General features: G+C 36.3%; 1 protein-coding gene across 4 annotated transcripts in view; it reads right to left on the bottom strand.

Moving 5' to 3' along the window:
- Positions 1–13,568, bottom strand: part of LOC124787624 (glycerol-3-phosphate acyltransferase 1, mitochondrial) — a 401,021-nt gene that overhangs the window by 131,743 nt on the left and 255,710 nt on the right. For 3 of the 4 annotated variants that reach the window (XM_047254384.1, XM_047254382.1, XM_047254383.1), the window contains exon 3: positions 13,191–13,304. In XM_047254384.1, the coding sequence (XP_047110340.1) occupies positions 13,191–13,304 (114 nt within the window). Of the gene's footprint in view, positions 1–3,241; positions 3,330–13,190; positions 13,305–13,568 lie in introns of those variants that run through there. The other variant, XM_047254385.1, reaches the window with a different exon arrangement.

Genomic DNA, 13,568 nt, shown 5'->3' on the forward strand with positions numbered 1-13,568 from the left:
TCTGGCCTCTGAGGCTGGACTGAGCAACTGCGCCTGGTGGGAGAAGCAATCTGCGTGGAAGGAGTCAGGAGGACACTTTGGTAGGGAGGGGAGGGATAACAGGTTAGATGTGGGTGATGATAAATGCTTAAGTGCTACTTGTGGGAGCATACAGGAACCCGGTAGGGCAGCTAGTTTGGAGGTTACACATGGGTGGGCGAGGGGAGGGGAGGGGGTACGAGAGAAGTAAATAGACTGTGGGGGCCCTGGTGGAGTAGAAGGCTGTGTAGTGCTGGAGTGGGAACAGGGAAGGGGATAGGTGGGTGAAGGATGGTGACTAATGAAAGTTAAGGCAAGGGAGCTTCCGGGGACATAGGATATATTCCAGGGACAGTTCTCACCTGCACAGTCCAGAAAAGCTGCTGTTGTTAGGTCCAGCTGTCTCTTGGCCACAGATATCCCACCACCTCCCCAACACAGCCTCTTCCTTACTACCATCGTCCACAGATTGCTTCTCCCACCAGGTGCAGTTGCTCCCAATCTGGCCTCAGTTGCCAGGGACAATGTCGTGTGTGTGTGTGTGTGTGTGTGTGTGTGTGTGAGAGAGAGAGAGAGAGAGAGAGAGAGAGAGAGTTGTGCCTGTGTGAATGTGTGTATGTGTTTTCTACTTCAGAAGTAGCCCTTTGCCTGAAAGTTCAAATGTATAGCAGTCTTTGCCTTGTGCCAGTCTGCAACTCACCGCCGCCTCTATACAGGGTGTATCATAATTAGTGGCATAAATGCATACAGTTGAAAGTACACAACATTAGAAGCAAAAAAGTCTCACTAAACATAGGGTTGAAAATGCATACCGTAAGAGCAATGGGCAATTTTTCATCTTCGATACTGTGAAGAAAATCTCTTCTACTGAAAGCTCTTTGCTTTCCACATTTTGGGAAGTAGTAATATGGGCCAAAACAAGAAAAAATGTGCAGTAAACATTTGCTCTAAAATGCATACCTTAAGAGCTATGAGCACGTGCTTGTCTTCGCTACTTGGAAACACAACTCTTCTAGTGAACAGTTGCTCATAACTTTTACAGTATGCATTTTAGAGCAAATGTTTTTTCGACGTTTCTTCTTGATTTGGTCCATACTACTACTTCCTAAAATGTGGAAAGCAGAGAGCTTGCAGTAGAAGAGATTTGATTCATAGTATCGAAGATGAAAAATTGCTTGTAGCTCTTAAAGTATGCATTTTCGACCCTATGTTTACTGAGACTTTTTTGCTTCTAGTATCGTGCACTTTCAACTGTATGCGTTTACGCCATTAATTATGATACACCCTATATAATGAGTAGCAATCTATCACCTTCATATTGTTATTCCATCCTGGACTTTCCATTTTTACAATATTTTGTGTGCAATGCAGTATATTTCTATTACATATTCTGGAGGGGAGAGGGGGAGGGGGGGGGGAGGCAGCACTAGAATATTGTGTTAAGTCAACAAATGAACAACGCAACCAGGTCTCTTCAAGAATAAAAGGGAGTTTCCCAATGTTGTGAGTGCCCCCCACCCCCAGCTTACTGGAGACCCAGAAGTTTAAAGCACTAGGTTTAAAACATTGATTGCAAAGAAGAATCTGAAGAGAAGCATGATGTTCTCTACAAGCCTAGTAGAGTTTACCTTCAGTCTCACTTTCCTTCATGAAGAATGAAGCTGTAATTACAAAAGTTAAAAATTTTTGTTACATATTTTGGTTGCTTTGATCTACTGTTCTGGGAATTGCCCAAGCTTGGTACGAATAACACCAACAAATGCATATTTACATTTAATAACAGTGTAACCAGATGATTTACTACATCACTCTCTGTATCCTTGAATACTTTCCCTCATGACAGACTACCCAATGAGTCAAGGTGTACTAGGAGAATATATATGAAGTTCAACGATCAGGACCTTGTATTAGAGTCACACCTCATATGCAAAATGAAAAATCTTATGTGAGTGAAGATCTGTCTCAATATTAAATGCAATTGCACTACATAAAAAAAAGATTTTGTTTATCACTGCAATTATGGTTAACAACAGAATAAAAATTAATAGCAATCACAATCTATTTTACTTTGAAATTAAATTGTTGTCTAGCACTTATCATGACATCTGAATCATGTTTTTTGTGCATTTATGTGATACAAATATATATTCTATTCCATTTACTTTTATTTTATTGAAAATAATGCATAATTTTAATCTACTGTTATTTAAAGAAATTTCCCTTTCTACACTTCCGTTGCAAACTGTTGCATCCTACTGTATCAATTAGGACCATTAAAAACTGAAGACACCATACACCATAATTCTAAGAAAGCCAAGAGCTTAAAGAATATGGAACAATAAAAAGATCACCAGCAGGAAATGGATTGGATTTTTTTAGAATATTGAGAAATATTTGCCTAGCTGTCACCAGTGCTACAGTAATTATAAATAAATAGTTTAACATGATGGAAAATGCACAACTCACAATAATCCTTTTCTGAATCTAGGGCATATTCACGTAAAAGTTTTAAAGCTTTGAGAAGATTTCAATTACTTTCTAAACACGGCATACAGTCTCAAAAATAAGCACTGCTCCAGTATAAACTGCATTCCAAAACAATATTACAGAACAATGAAATTTACACTTAAAATTTTAAACTTCAAGAAGAAAAGAAAAATATATCTTAAGGGACATAAATAATGTACATAATTTTCTAAAATGCAATGCTCCAACCAGACACCATACAAAATAAAAAATTCACGAAACAGTGACAGAAATACTTGTAGCACACTGAACTACTTACTAATACTATTTTCAGCAATAATAATGTTCAAATAGAATTTACCAAACCTTTGTGTGTCAGTAAAGTTAGTTATCAATGTTATTTATTTGCATATGTATTACAAAATTGTTAAATGGTAACCTTCACCTGCAATAAATAATTCACAATAAATAATTCATTTATAGAAAATTATAACAAAAAAGTGAAACTGATGCATATCAAAAAAGTCACAAAGCACCACTATGGATCATTCATCTATTAAGATTTATTTGTTGTCCACGATTTCATATAACCCAAAACACATCCTCTCATGAGAAAAACATCTGGAGGCTTGTGATTGTACTCTGTTTCACATATTGGTTGTACTCAGTTTTACACATCTATTTGAATATCACAGAAATATACCGAGAAAATAAGCTAATGAACCTTTCTATAGGTCTGTGGCTAGTTTACACTTACCCTGTAAGTTGGGTCAGTGAAACAACGGCACAGACAAGCCATTCCTACACTGCACAGCTAGAGAAACAAAACATGGTCCAGAAGTAAAAATAGGCTGACTTGCAAGAGTTGTTAAAATAGAACTGTTCTGCCAGATGTGAGACTGAAGATCTTTGCTTGCTCTCCCCACCACATCTCAGCAAACTGCTAATTTATAACATTTACATACAAGTGTGAACATGCTGCAGCTCATACTGCTTCCTCATACTGGGAAACTCTTACTTGGCATAACTTTTATGTAACTAAAAGTTTTGTGAGATTCTAAACAAATATTTCTTAATCATGCTTCAGAATGTTGGTGTGTGTAATAGTGAACCAAATCAACCAAGAACTAGTGGTTTTTGTATTGTCATTTCCAATGGATGGCATAAAAATAAATCTATGACTAATTATAAGACAAAAAAGCCTTTTTTACAAAACAATATTTTTTCTTCTGATTTCCTTTCAAAAATAACAGAAACTTGAAAAATATTAAGTTTTTATCTTAATTTTACAGTTACAATTATCTGATAGTGATTAAGCATTAAAAAATTTATTACTGGTCTAACAATTTCAAACAAGTCTTCCCTATTATTATTATTATTATTAAAACAGAAAATATACAATTTTCAATATTAATTTCTTAAAAGTGTCTGTGAATCAATCCATAAAAAACATAGTCCAATATTAAATTACTACCTGTTGATATTATGCAAATCCAACAGTACTAATATGGCCGTGAGCTTCCATAAAAAAATTTAAAAAACGAAAAAATTACAAGGAGTAAAATGAATAGATGCACTGAAAATAATTATTACAATGCAAGTCTCTAATGTCAACTACTGCTGATCAAAACTTTTGTGAGGGTTCTCAAAGAAGCAGATAGTATGGCTGTTCTTTGCCATTATCCAATTATATACCTTCAAGATGAAGCTCTACTTGCCAGGAAGGTAACGATACTAGTAGCATCTACAAAGTGTTTCTCAGTTGGTTTACAACAAGAGGGGCACTGTCATTCACCTAATTAAATCTAAACGGACAGAAAATGCAGGTTGCTTGTTTGGAGGGACATTTCTCTAAGCAGCAGCACAAAACTCGACATTTCTCCTATGGGACCATGACAGATCAGAGAGCTATGGTTGCTGATATTGATTTCTTGTGGGCAATTCATGCAAGAATTTGAAGAATCTCCAGGTCAATAAAACTGCTCTGCAAAGAGAAAAACCTGCCGGTTAATGTTTACAAATACAGTAAACAAAGATTGAAGTAGCATGTGAGTTCCTCTGGTTCCATTCCTGTTGAAGATTTTTTAATGCAAAGAAACTAGATACACTGAACTTTCACAAGGAAATATTTGCAGAGCTAAATGAAGCAAGAAAACCTTGAATGGACAAAGCTACTATCTCAACTAAACTTGGCTAGTAGAAGCAGCAAGTGACAGAACACTTAAGAGGTGAAACTGAAGTTGAAAGACAAATCATAACAATATGCAACCAGAATGAATACCTTTGCTTACCAGCTCACAATAAATGATACACGTAGTGTCTTATGAACGCACAAATCAGACCATGAGTGTGAAATTTCCCTAGAAAGCATATATTAATGCGGACTGCAGAACTACACTACTGTAATTATGAGGAATTGATGAATTATGCTATTAAGTGTTAATGCAGACTAAAAAGCAGTCTAAAAAGCAGTATCATACTTGAAAAAGTTGTCCTCAATATGAGTCACAGAATATCAACCAAAATGGTTTACAAAGTGAAATGTAATACAAGCACTGATACATTAAAAATGTGTGTCAAAGGTAGGCTCAACATGGAGCTAGGCCTCAAAAGTTTCAGTCTGCTAATATCCCTTCCCAATTATTTAACTTCACTCATGATCCCTTCCCAATTATTTAACTTCACTCATGAAAGTAAAATGCTATAGATAAAGAGAAAAAAGTAGTAACTACACATACACAACATTTCCTCGAGTAGTGGTTCTGGAAGATGCATGTATAATTGAAACTTTGAGCCTGTTGCTGTCATTTAGAGATTACGCAATAATAAATGCATATAGATATCAGATTTCAGGCTTAAGTGGTCCTCACAGATTCAGTTATTAGAAGCATAAATAGAAGACATGGCCAAAATCAACAAAATTGTACAACAGCATCAGGTTTTCAGGAGGCACCAACAAGAAGCTGAACAGTAACAGAACAAACACTAAAATAAAAAAGTAGAAACATGAAAGTAGAATAGTCAGTTGAATTGGTCAGTTTCCTGAATTTTATAAATTAGCATTGAAAGACTGGATTGGAAGGGAGAATGACTTACTAGAGTGACATTCTGTAGAAACATACTGTTCCTAAACAATTTAATGATGTAAATCGCATTAAGTAGATCTGTCCCCAAAATGAAGTTTAGTTTAAAGATTGCAGTGTTTAACTAGGCTTGCTTATGTTGGAGATGGTGTGCTATCACCTTCCCTGGAGTTGAGAACTGGCAAGACTAAGTGGGGACTGATTTGTACTTGTAACAGTTACTCCTACAATCACCAAGATACACTGTACATACATTACAAACTTTCAAACTATTGAAGCTTCACCTTGCTGTCCACTAAAACAAGTCACTGTGTCTACTTCTAATGGCCTAGTCTATGTGTTGATGGCACAATAACACCGAAGCCCCCCCCCCCCCCCTCTCTCCCATTATCCTCAGTGTCTAAATTTATCAGAACATCCCACTTTTACCATACTTTAAAGGGTCATATGCAATCCAAATCAAGTGTGTCAACTGGAATTCAAAAACAAAAGCTAAGCTGTGGTGAACAAATGCTGGAATCACCATCGCCCATTGATGATAGATTTAGCAAACACTGAACATGAACAGTTTGGACTGAACAATCAGCATCTTTGGTATTGTAAGGTTGGAAAAAAGCTACTGTTCACTTATGAATGACAAGTTTTAAAAGATTTTGAAGAACTGTTAAAAAAAATGTTATCTAGTTGATCTTTCAGGGTCAGTATTAAAACTTCACACCAGCAGATCATTTACGATGCAAAAGAATTTTGTTCTCCCCCCCCCCCCCCCCCCTCTCCCCGCCCCATCCTCCAATTTCTAACATGCATATTAAAATATCACCTGGAATATAGAAATGACTAAGAGATCCTATTCAGTGGTACTTATATAGTGATTTGCAGTTACAGAGTGTGTAATTTATACTTTAGAATTAAATGTTTAATACTGCTACCTAATGCAACTTAGATCCAAAACAAATGTGAAATTTATAATCCTTGTGGCATAGAAATGAGCTTTTGTTAAATATCATAAAATTTCTTCACTGATATGCTGGACCATGATGTTCGTCTACACCTATTCCTTTTATCGGCAAAGCTGTTATTGACTTAGGCATCCACACATGTCTCAAGGCTTGCCTACAGTTTCAATCTACTTGATGCTTCACCTCTCCTATGTTCCAGCTCCCCAAAAACTCTTCTGCATACTATGCTAAAATAATTACCCCAGAAGAAGAGACATAGCAGATGCACTGTTTCCAGAAATAATATTTCACTCCACAATGCAGTGTACATGTTCTGAAGCTATCATTTCTCTGTGATGGACTGCTCTGTGATGGAAGTGGTAGCTATAATCCTATTCGAAACTATATAGTGGATGTTGCCATCCAAAACTGTTCATCAATAAACAATACTGTGCAAGTGAGACTCCATGCTACATACTATATATTCTGACCATCTGCTGTTGCTCCCTGCCCCCACGAAAAATATGAACTCGTTCAAGTTGTACACATCACTGACATTGACTATTGACAATTTTAATCACAAGGGTAGGTGACTTCAGTTTCTGCTGAAGCTCATTAAATATGGGCCTTCTGTGAGAGCTTTTTGTATTTCCACCAGTCCCAGAAATTTGGTGTCTTCTTTGTAGGGAAGATGGATTTTGGCACACAATGAATTAAAGAAACTTGATATACTGTGTTTCGTAATTATGAATCTGTTGTATCACCTGTGAACCACAACTTATCTCTCCAGAACATGGTTCGTAATATCATTTATTATCTGCATCCACAAGAATTACATTTTTATCACCACCTTCAAGTTAAACAGCTTTAGAATTATTTGTTACATTTGAAGCAAGTCATTAATGTATATAAAAAAAAAGAAGTTTTAATCTTGTATAAGGCTACATTCTAGATAAATACATCCAGAAAATACTTGTTAATACTTAAATTTACATTGCTTGTTAACATTTTTTTATTTTTATTTTTTTTTCTCCTTCCAGACTACTTTTCATGCTATTTCCAGTCTATTGCATATCCTCGCTACTTCTTTCATCATCTGGTATTTTGAAAAAATAAATAAATAACAAAACTTGTCTAATACTTTCAGTATCTCATTTCCTAATATAATTTCCTCAGTATTACCTGATTTAATCTGACTGCATTCTATTACTATCATTTTACTTTTCTTCTTACATCTTCTCAAGACACGCAATTGTGTATGTATTGGGATTACAGCCTCACTGAATTTTTTAAACGATGTTATGTTCAACATCAAGTGTGCTATTAATTTAGTCATTTTGAAAAGGTTAAGCTGCAATCAGCAACATACATAACAAATTCCAAAGATGAATATGCATTTCACAGTACAATCGTAAAACATCTGGCAGTGTGGTTTCAGTTCGCTGAGACTGCAGTCGTGTATCTGAGCTGTGTTTGCGTTTGCCTATCTGCAACTCAGCATCTCCGCTATATGGTGAGTGGCAACTTCTCTTCTCATAATATTGTTGCATTCCATCCTGGGTTTTCCATTGTTGGGTTAACAATTGACATGTTTATTACTGACTGCTGTTTAACCACTTCCAAATTAAGCTGAAGTTGAAATTCCAATTGTGGAAATTATAATAAATATTCTTAAATACTTTGATTTCCTTTACTGGTTGTTCAACATTTGGACTGAATATCATATGGTATAGGCTAGAACTGTCTCACTCCCTTCTCAATTATTAGCTACTTCATGTCCTTTGATTCTTATGAGTGCAGCCTGGTTTCTGTAAAAGTTGTAGATAACCTTCCACTCCTTGTATTTTATGCCTATTACCTTCATAATTTCAAAGAGTGTATATCAGTCAACATAGTCAGAGCTGTCTTTGGGTCTACAAATGCTATAAATGTAGATTTGCAGTTTTCAAAGTTATCTTCTGTGAAAAATCGTAGGGTCAGTATTGCCTTGTGTGTTCCTGTATTTCCCCGGAACACCAACTGATCTTCCTTGAGGTTGACTCCAGGTTTTCCCATTCTTCTGTAAATCAACTGTGTCAATATTTTGCAACCATGACTTATTAAACTAATAGTTTTATCACATTCACATCTGTCAATGATCTCCTTCTGGAATTATTACAGTCTTCTTGAAACCTGAGCACATTTCCCCTGTTTCATACATCTTACACACCAAGTGCCACTGTTTTGACATGGCTGGCTCTCCCAAGGATCTCAATAAACATGATATAAAGTCATCTACTCCAAGGGTCTTGTTTCACTTATAGGTCTTTCAGTGCCCTGTCAAATTCTTCTTGCAATATCTCCCTCCTTATCTTCATCAACTTCCTCTTCCCTTTCCATAGAATTGGTTCAAGTTTATTTCTTTTACACAGTCCTCCTATAAATTTCTTGTGTATCTCAGCTTTCCAATTTTTTTAAAGTAATGGACTTGCATCTTAGCTCCTGATATTTGCTTAACTGCTTTTCTTTTCACGAAAGGTTTCTTTAATTTTTCTTTAGGTGTCAGCTACCATTCTCATAGTAATGCCTTGCTTTGCATTTCTCCTCTAGCCATGCCTGCTTTTACACACTACACTTCCTGTTATTCTCATCTTCGGACTCCTGTATTGCTTTTATGGTGCTTTCTTTGCTGATTTTTTTGTATTCTCTTTCATCAATTACATTTAATATACTAGGCAGGAGAATAACTCAAGGAACCAGACTGCCTATTATATCACATGAGCCAAATGGTTGTCTTGCTTAGTACCAGTTCTGGTAAAGACTTGGATCTCCCTTCTGAACTCACTCACCTCAGGCTTCCACCCTTCCCATTTGTATTTTTATTTTCTTTTTGCTTTATTTTCCTTTTTCCCAATGTTTCTCCCCACCTTAGTCCCATCCTTACCATTATATGCTATTGGTTTCATTACAGAATTTCATTGCCTTTTCTCCTGTTTGCCTTTATTCTTCTGCTTGTATCTTTACTTCTTATTGTAACATATCTTTGGGCCAACTGTTTTAAAGGTAGTGTCTTCTACATTTGACGTTCCAGTCCTTGTGATACCTTTTCTGTCACCTCCATTCCCCTTACTGCTTACACCTCACAGGCCTCTCTTAATTCAGATTCTGAATGACTGTTGCCCTTTTCCTCTTACCCAGCTTTTCCAGTTTTCTCTAACTGAAGAAGTAACCAGTGCTTTTGAATGTTAGGAAAAGTATTTTTCAATTACTTATTAACTGCAGTAGCTGTTGTGCTTACTGAAGGAATTAAACTGTAAAGTGTGCTTTGTGAAATTAAGTTCCGGCCAGTTCATGCCTCCCTTTATTGTTATCATCATCAAAATGGGCTCATCAGACCAAGTTGTTCCAGTCAACTTGGGTTTTTCTGATGGGACAACTGTCCAGTTGTGAATTTCTTGCTTAAAAATTTTCTATGTGGTATATCAAGTCATATTATTACTGCTTCCTCCAGTTGTCCTTTTCCTGTGCTCATTCATTTTACTGTCTCAACTTTAGCTTTACTGTGCCTTTTGCAGGATTTCACAACATGTCTAGTTAATCTGGTTGGTTTAATTCTTTTAATACCCCCACAGAACTTTACACTGAATTTTTTTCATTTCTGAATAAATGCTGATACAATTTTCAATTTCTTTATTTGCTTTTAGTCTGTATGTACTTCTTCAATATAACCTCAACCTTAAATTTTCCTGATTTCTTTTTGTTAGTTCTTTAGGATATCTTCAGTGTCCCTCTTTCTCTTTAAAATGAGTGCTTCACCCCCCAGGGTGTATACCTGGACAAGGAAAAAAAATTCCCGGATTTTCCCCGGATTTCCCGGTTAAAAATAAACTTTCTCCCGGGTGAAAATACACTTTTTGGCATTAACAGTATACTCTTCCTCACCACAGTAAAACTCATCAATCCTTTTAATGTTTATGGTTTTATATACCGGAGTACAATTTCCCGGCACTTTAGAAAACGAAACTCAGGGGGAAAAACAAGTTTTGAAAGACCTTTGATGTGCAGCAACATGTACGCTGCATATTTTCGTATTACGAAGGTATAAATTTGAATTCCACTAAACACCGCATGTTACTTTCCGAAGCATTGAATTCGAGATTGCGATGCGCTTTTGTAAGACAGTCATAGCTCATGTCACGTGATCTTGCCAGCTGATGGCAGCATAGGACACGTGATGTAGTAAGCCAATAGCAAGATCACTCTTCAGTAGCGCGAACACACAAATAAGAAAAGTTAATGGTTTAAATTAATATACATAGCATTCACATATAATATTGGTCTCGAAGATTAATAAGTTGGAAGAGAAGCTAAGCTTCCACATATAATGTTGATCTTTTTGTGCCTGTTACACTTTAAGATACGTCACACAAATGTGCCAGTAAAATTTTTAATAACGACGTAAATGTCTAATCTTCTGGGCTCGAAATTCTTCTAAATGGTCATCCTCAAAGAGTTGATTTTTAAATGAGAGTCAAACGCTTTGTGATTTAAGAAATTCATCGTACATTCTCGCACATAGTTCATCTTGCATAAAAGGAAATCTGCTTTGAATGTAACGCTTTTCAAACCACCATTCGCAACATTTTCCCGCGACCTGTTTAGAAACAGGTTCGTTTCAGCAAGAGAGCGCCACATAACAGGCGTCACCACGCTTGCGCAGCTACGATGACGCAGGAAGCCCATATGTTCGTAAGTGTAAAACATTAAAAGATCTTACATATGTCATAAAAGAAACCAGACATCAGACGATACTTCAAGAGCGTCGTAATTTCATGAACCATACCAAAACGCATAATTCAGCTTAAAATGCACATTCGTATGTAAATTTTCTAGGAGCACCAGTCTGTATAATCTAATGTTTGATTTTTTATTATGGCATAATGCAATACGTGCACTTGAAATGCAGCGAACAGTTGAAACTAGCCAATAGTGTGCAATTAAACATTTAGATTCACATAAATTGACTGCCTCAGCAGAAAAGATTAATTTTCAGCCAAATCTCTTTAGCAAACCAGCAAAAATAACTTCATTGTTCTGTAAGGCGATTAATGCTTGACTGTCTGAAAGGTGGAGATAAAATGTGAAACTAATGACATATTTTAGCTTTCTGTAATCATGCGAACGTATTTTAATTCATTTGATAGCTCCCGGCCACAAAAATCCGTTTTGTTATCATTTAACGTGAGAGCAACAAACGAAGAGGAAACAACAAAATCGCTGAACGTAAACACAGGTCACGTGGAGACTCCCCACCTCAACTCAGACTGATCTGTGCATCAGCCCCAGATTTACTGTATTTCTGAACCGGGGCAATATTAAGTAGTGGCGCCCAGCCACACTTCTGTAACCAGAAGCAGGAGAACGTATTACTCATACGTGACTGAACTGCGCATGCTCAAGAGCCCGCCAGCATCAGCTCAAACGAATCTAATTTAAACAGTTGTCACGTCACGCTCATCGGAGGCAATTTGTTATAAAGCATTGCATAGTTTTCCTAAAGCCTCTGACACACATTGCTGTTGGCAGACACTTGTATGAGCACTGTTTTGTTATTGTATATGGCGCATTTCCTTTGCAACTTAAGTTTTATTTTTGTTTCCTCCCCCCCTCTCGTTCATGTTTTGTTGCTGCAGTATTATTCTGCAGTAGCCGGATACAGTAATATCCTTTGTTAGAGTATTGGTTCTTACCAGTCAAAATCACAAAAATTTAACTAAAAACCAAAACCATGAAAAATTTCCGGGATTCTAAACAATTCCCTGGTTTTTCACGGTTTTCTCCCGGATGAAAAAATTCCCGGGTTTTTCCCCAGATCTCCCGGTTGTCCCGGGTCGTATACACCCTGCCCCCATAAAGACACACTAGTTTCAAGACACTGTTGTAGTGTCTCTGGTGTTTTTTTTTACAAATGTATTTTGTAAGCCAAAAAGCCATTTGCATTTTGTGATGAGGAATATCGCAACCAATTTTTTCCAGGCCAGTTTCCTGAATGGTTTCACGCAAATATTTGAGCTGACAAACTCTCTTGATCTTTCCCTATTCAGTTTTTAGCATTTTGTGTGGCAGGTTGTTACTAGAGATTTTTTTCTTCTTTTCTTTTCCTTTAATGATACCTCATTTACTCTATGTTGAGTTAATGAATTTCCAAGTAATATTTTCTTTCTCATGTACTTGAGTCACTTTCCATGAATGCCTGGCTGATTTTCTTATTTCCTCATGATGTCTACAGCAATGACAAAGTATTTTCTAAACTTAGCTACACACAGATCACTCAAACTGATTCTTAGTAACAGTTTGTAGTTTCATTTTGAAGATTTTATAATTTGAAGTTCGACTGCAATATTTCTGCACTAGTTTTTAGTTATCTTTTCAAATATAATAATTGCTACAAAGCATTGTTTTCCATTTCATGTTGTGTTCATGCCATCCATTCAATAATATGGACATAGTTTTTACTAAAATAAGTTGCTTTTTATTAATAACATACACTCAATTCAGATTACTTACAATATCTACAAACAAATCATGAATACAATATTCAGCACACAAATATTTCCAAAGCAATGATGTATCTGTCTTACTCTCCTAGTTTAGAATGAACATTATAAAAGCAACCAATGAACACCCAATAAACATATTTTCATACCTGACTGGTCGGTGTACATGTACTGCAACACAGACCCATGAATGGTCTTCCTTTACAGCTCAGCTTGATGTCCCACGGGACTTCCTTAATAAGAAACTGTTTTCTATTCAGGGTCTGTAAAACAAAACAGACACCAAAGTGTATGTTACAAAGATGTAGAACTTCACAAATCAGGAAATAAATTACAAACTGCTCTCTCTCTCTCTCTCTCTCTGAGAAAAATAACTGCATGAGATTTGTACATGTCTGCAGCTCAAAATTCATTCTATTTTGGTATGTACTGATTTATTCACACCACTGTTCTTTAATTTGCTTTTAAAATTTGGATTTATGTTTGCTTGATGCACTTTGAGCCAAGGTTAAACCCAGACTGTTAAA

This window comes from Schistocerca piceifrons, chromosome 3 (genome assembly GCF_021461385.2).
Source record: "Schistocerca piceifrons isolate TAMUIC-IGC-003096 chromosome 3, iqSchPice1.1, whole genome shotgun sequence".
NCBI lineage: Eukaryota > Metazoa > Arthropoda > Insecta > Orthoptera > Acrididae > Schistocerca > Schistocerca piceifrons.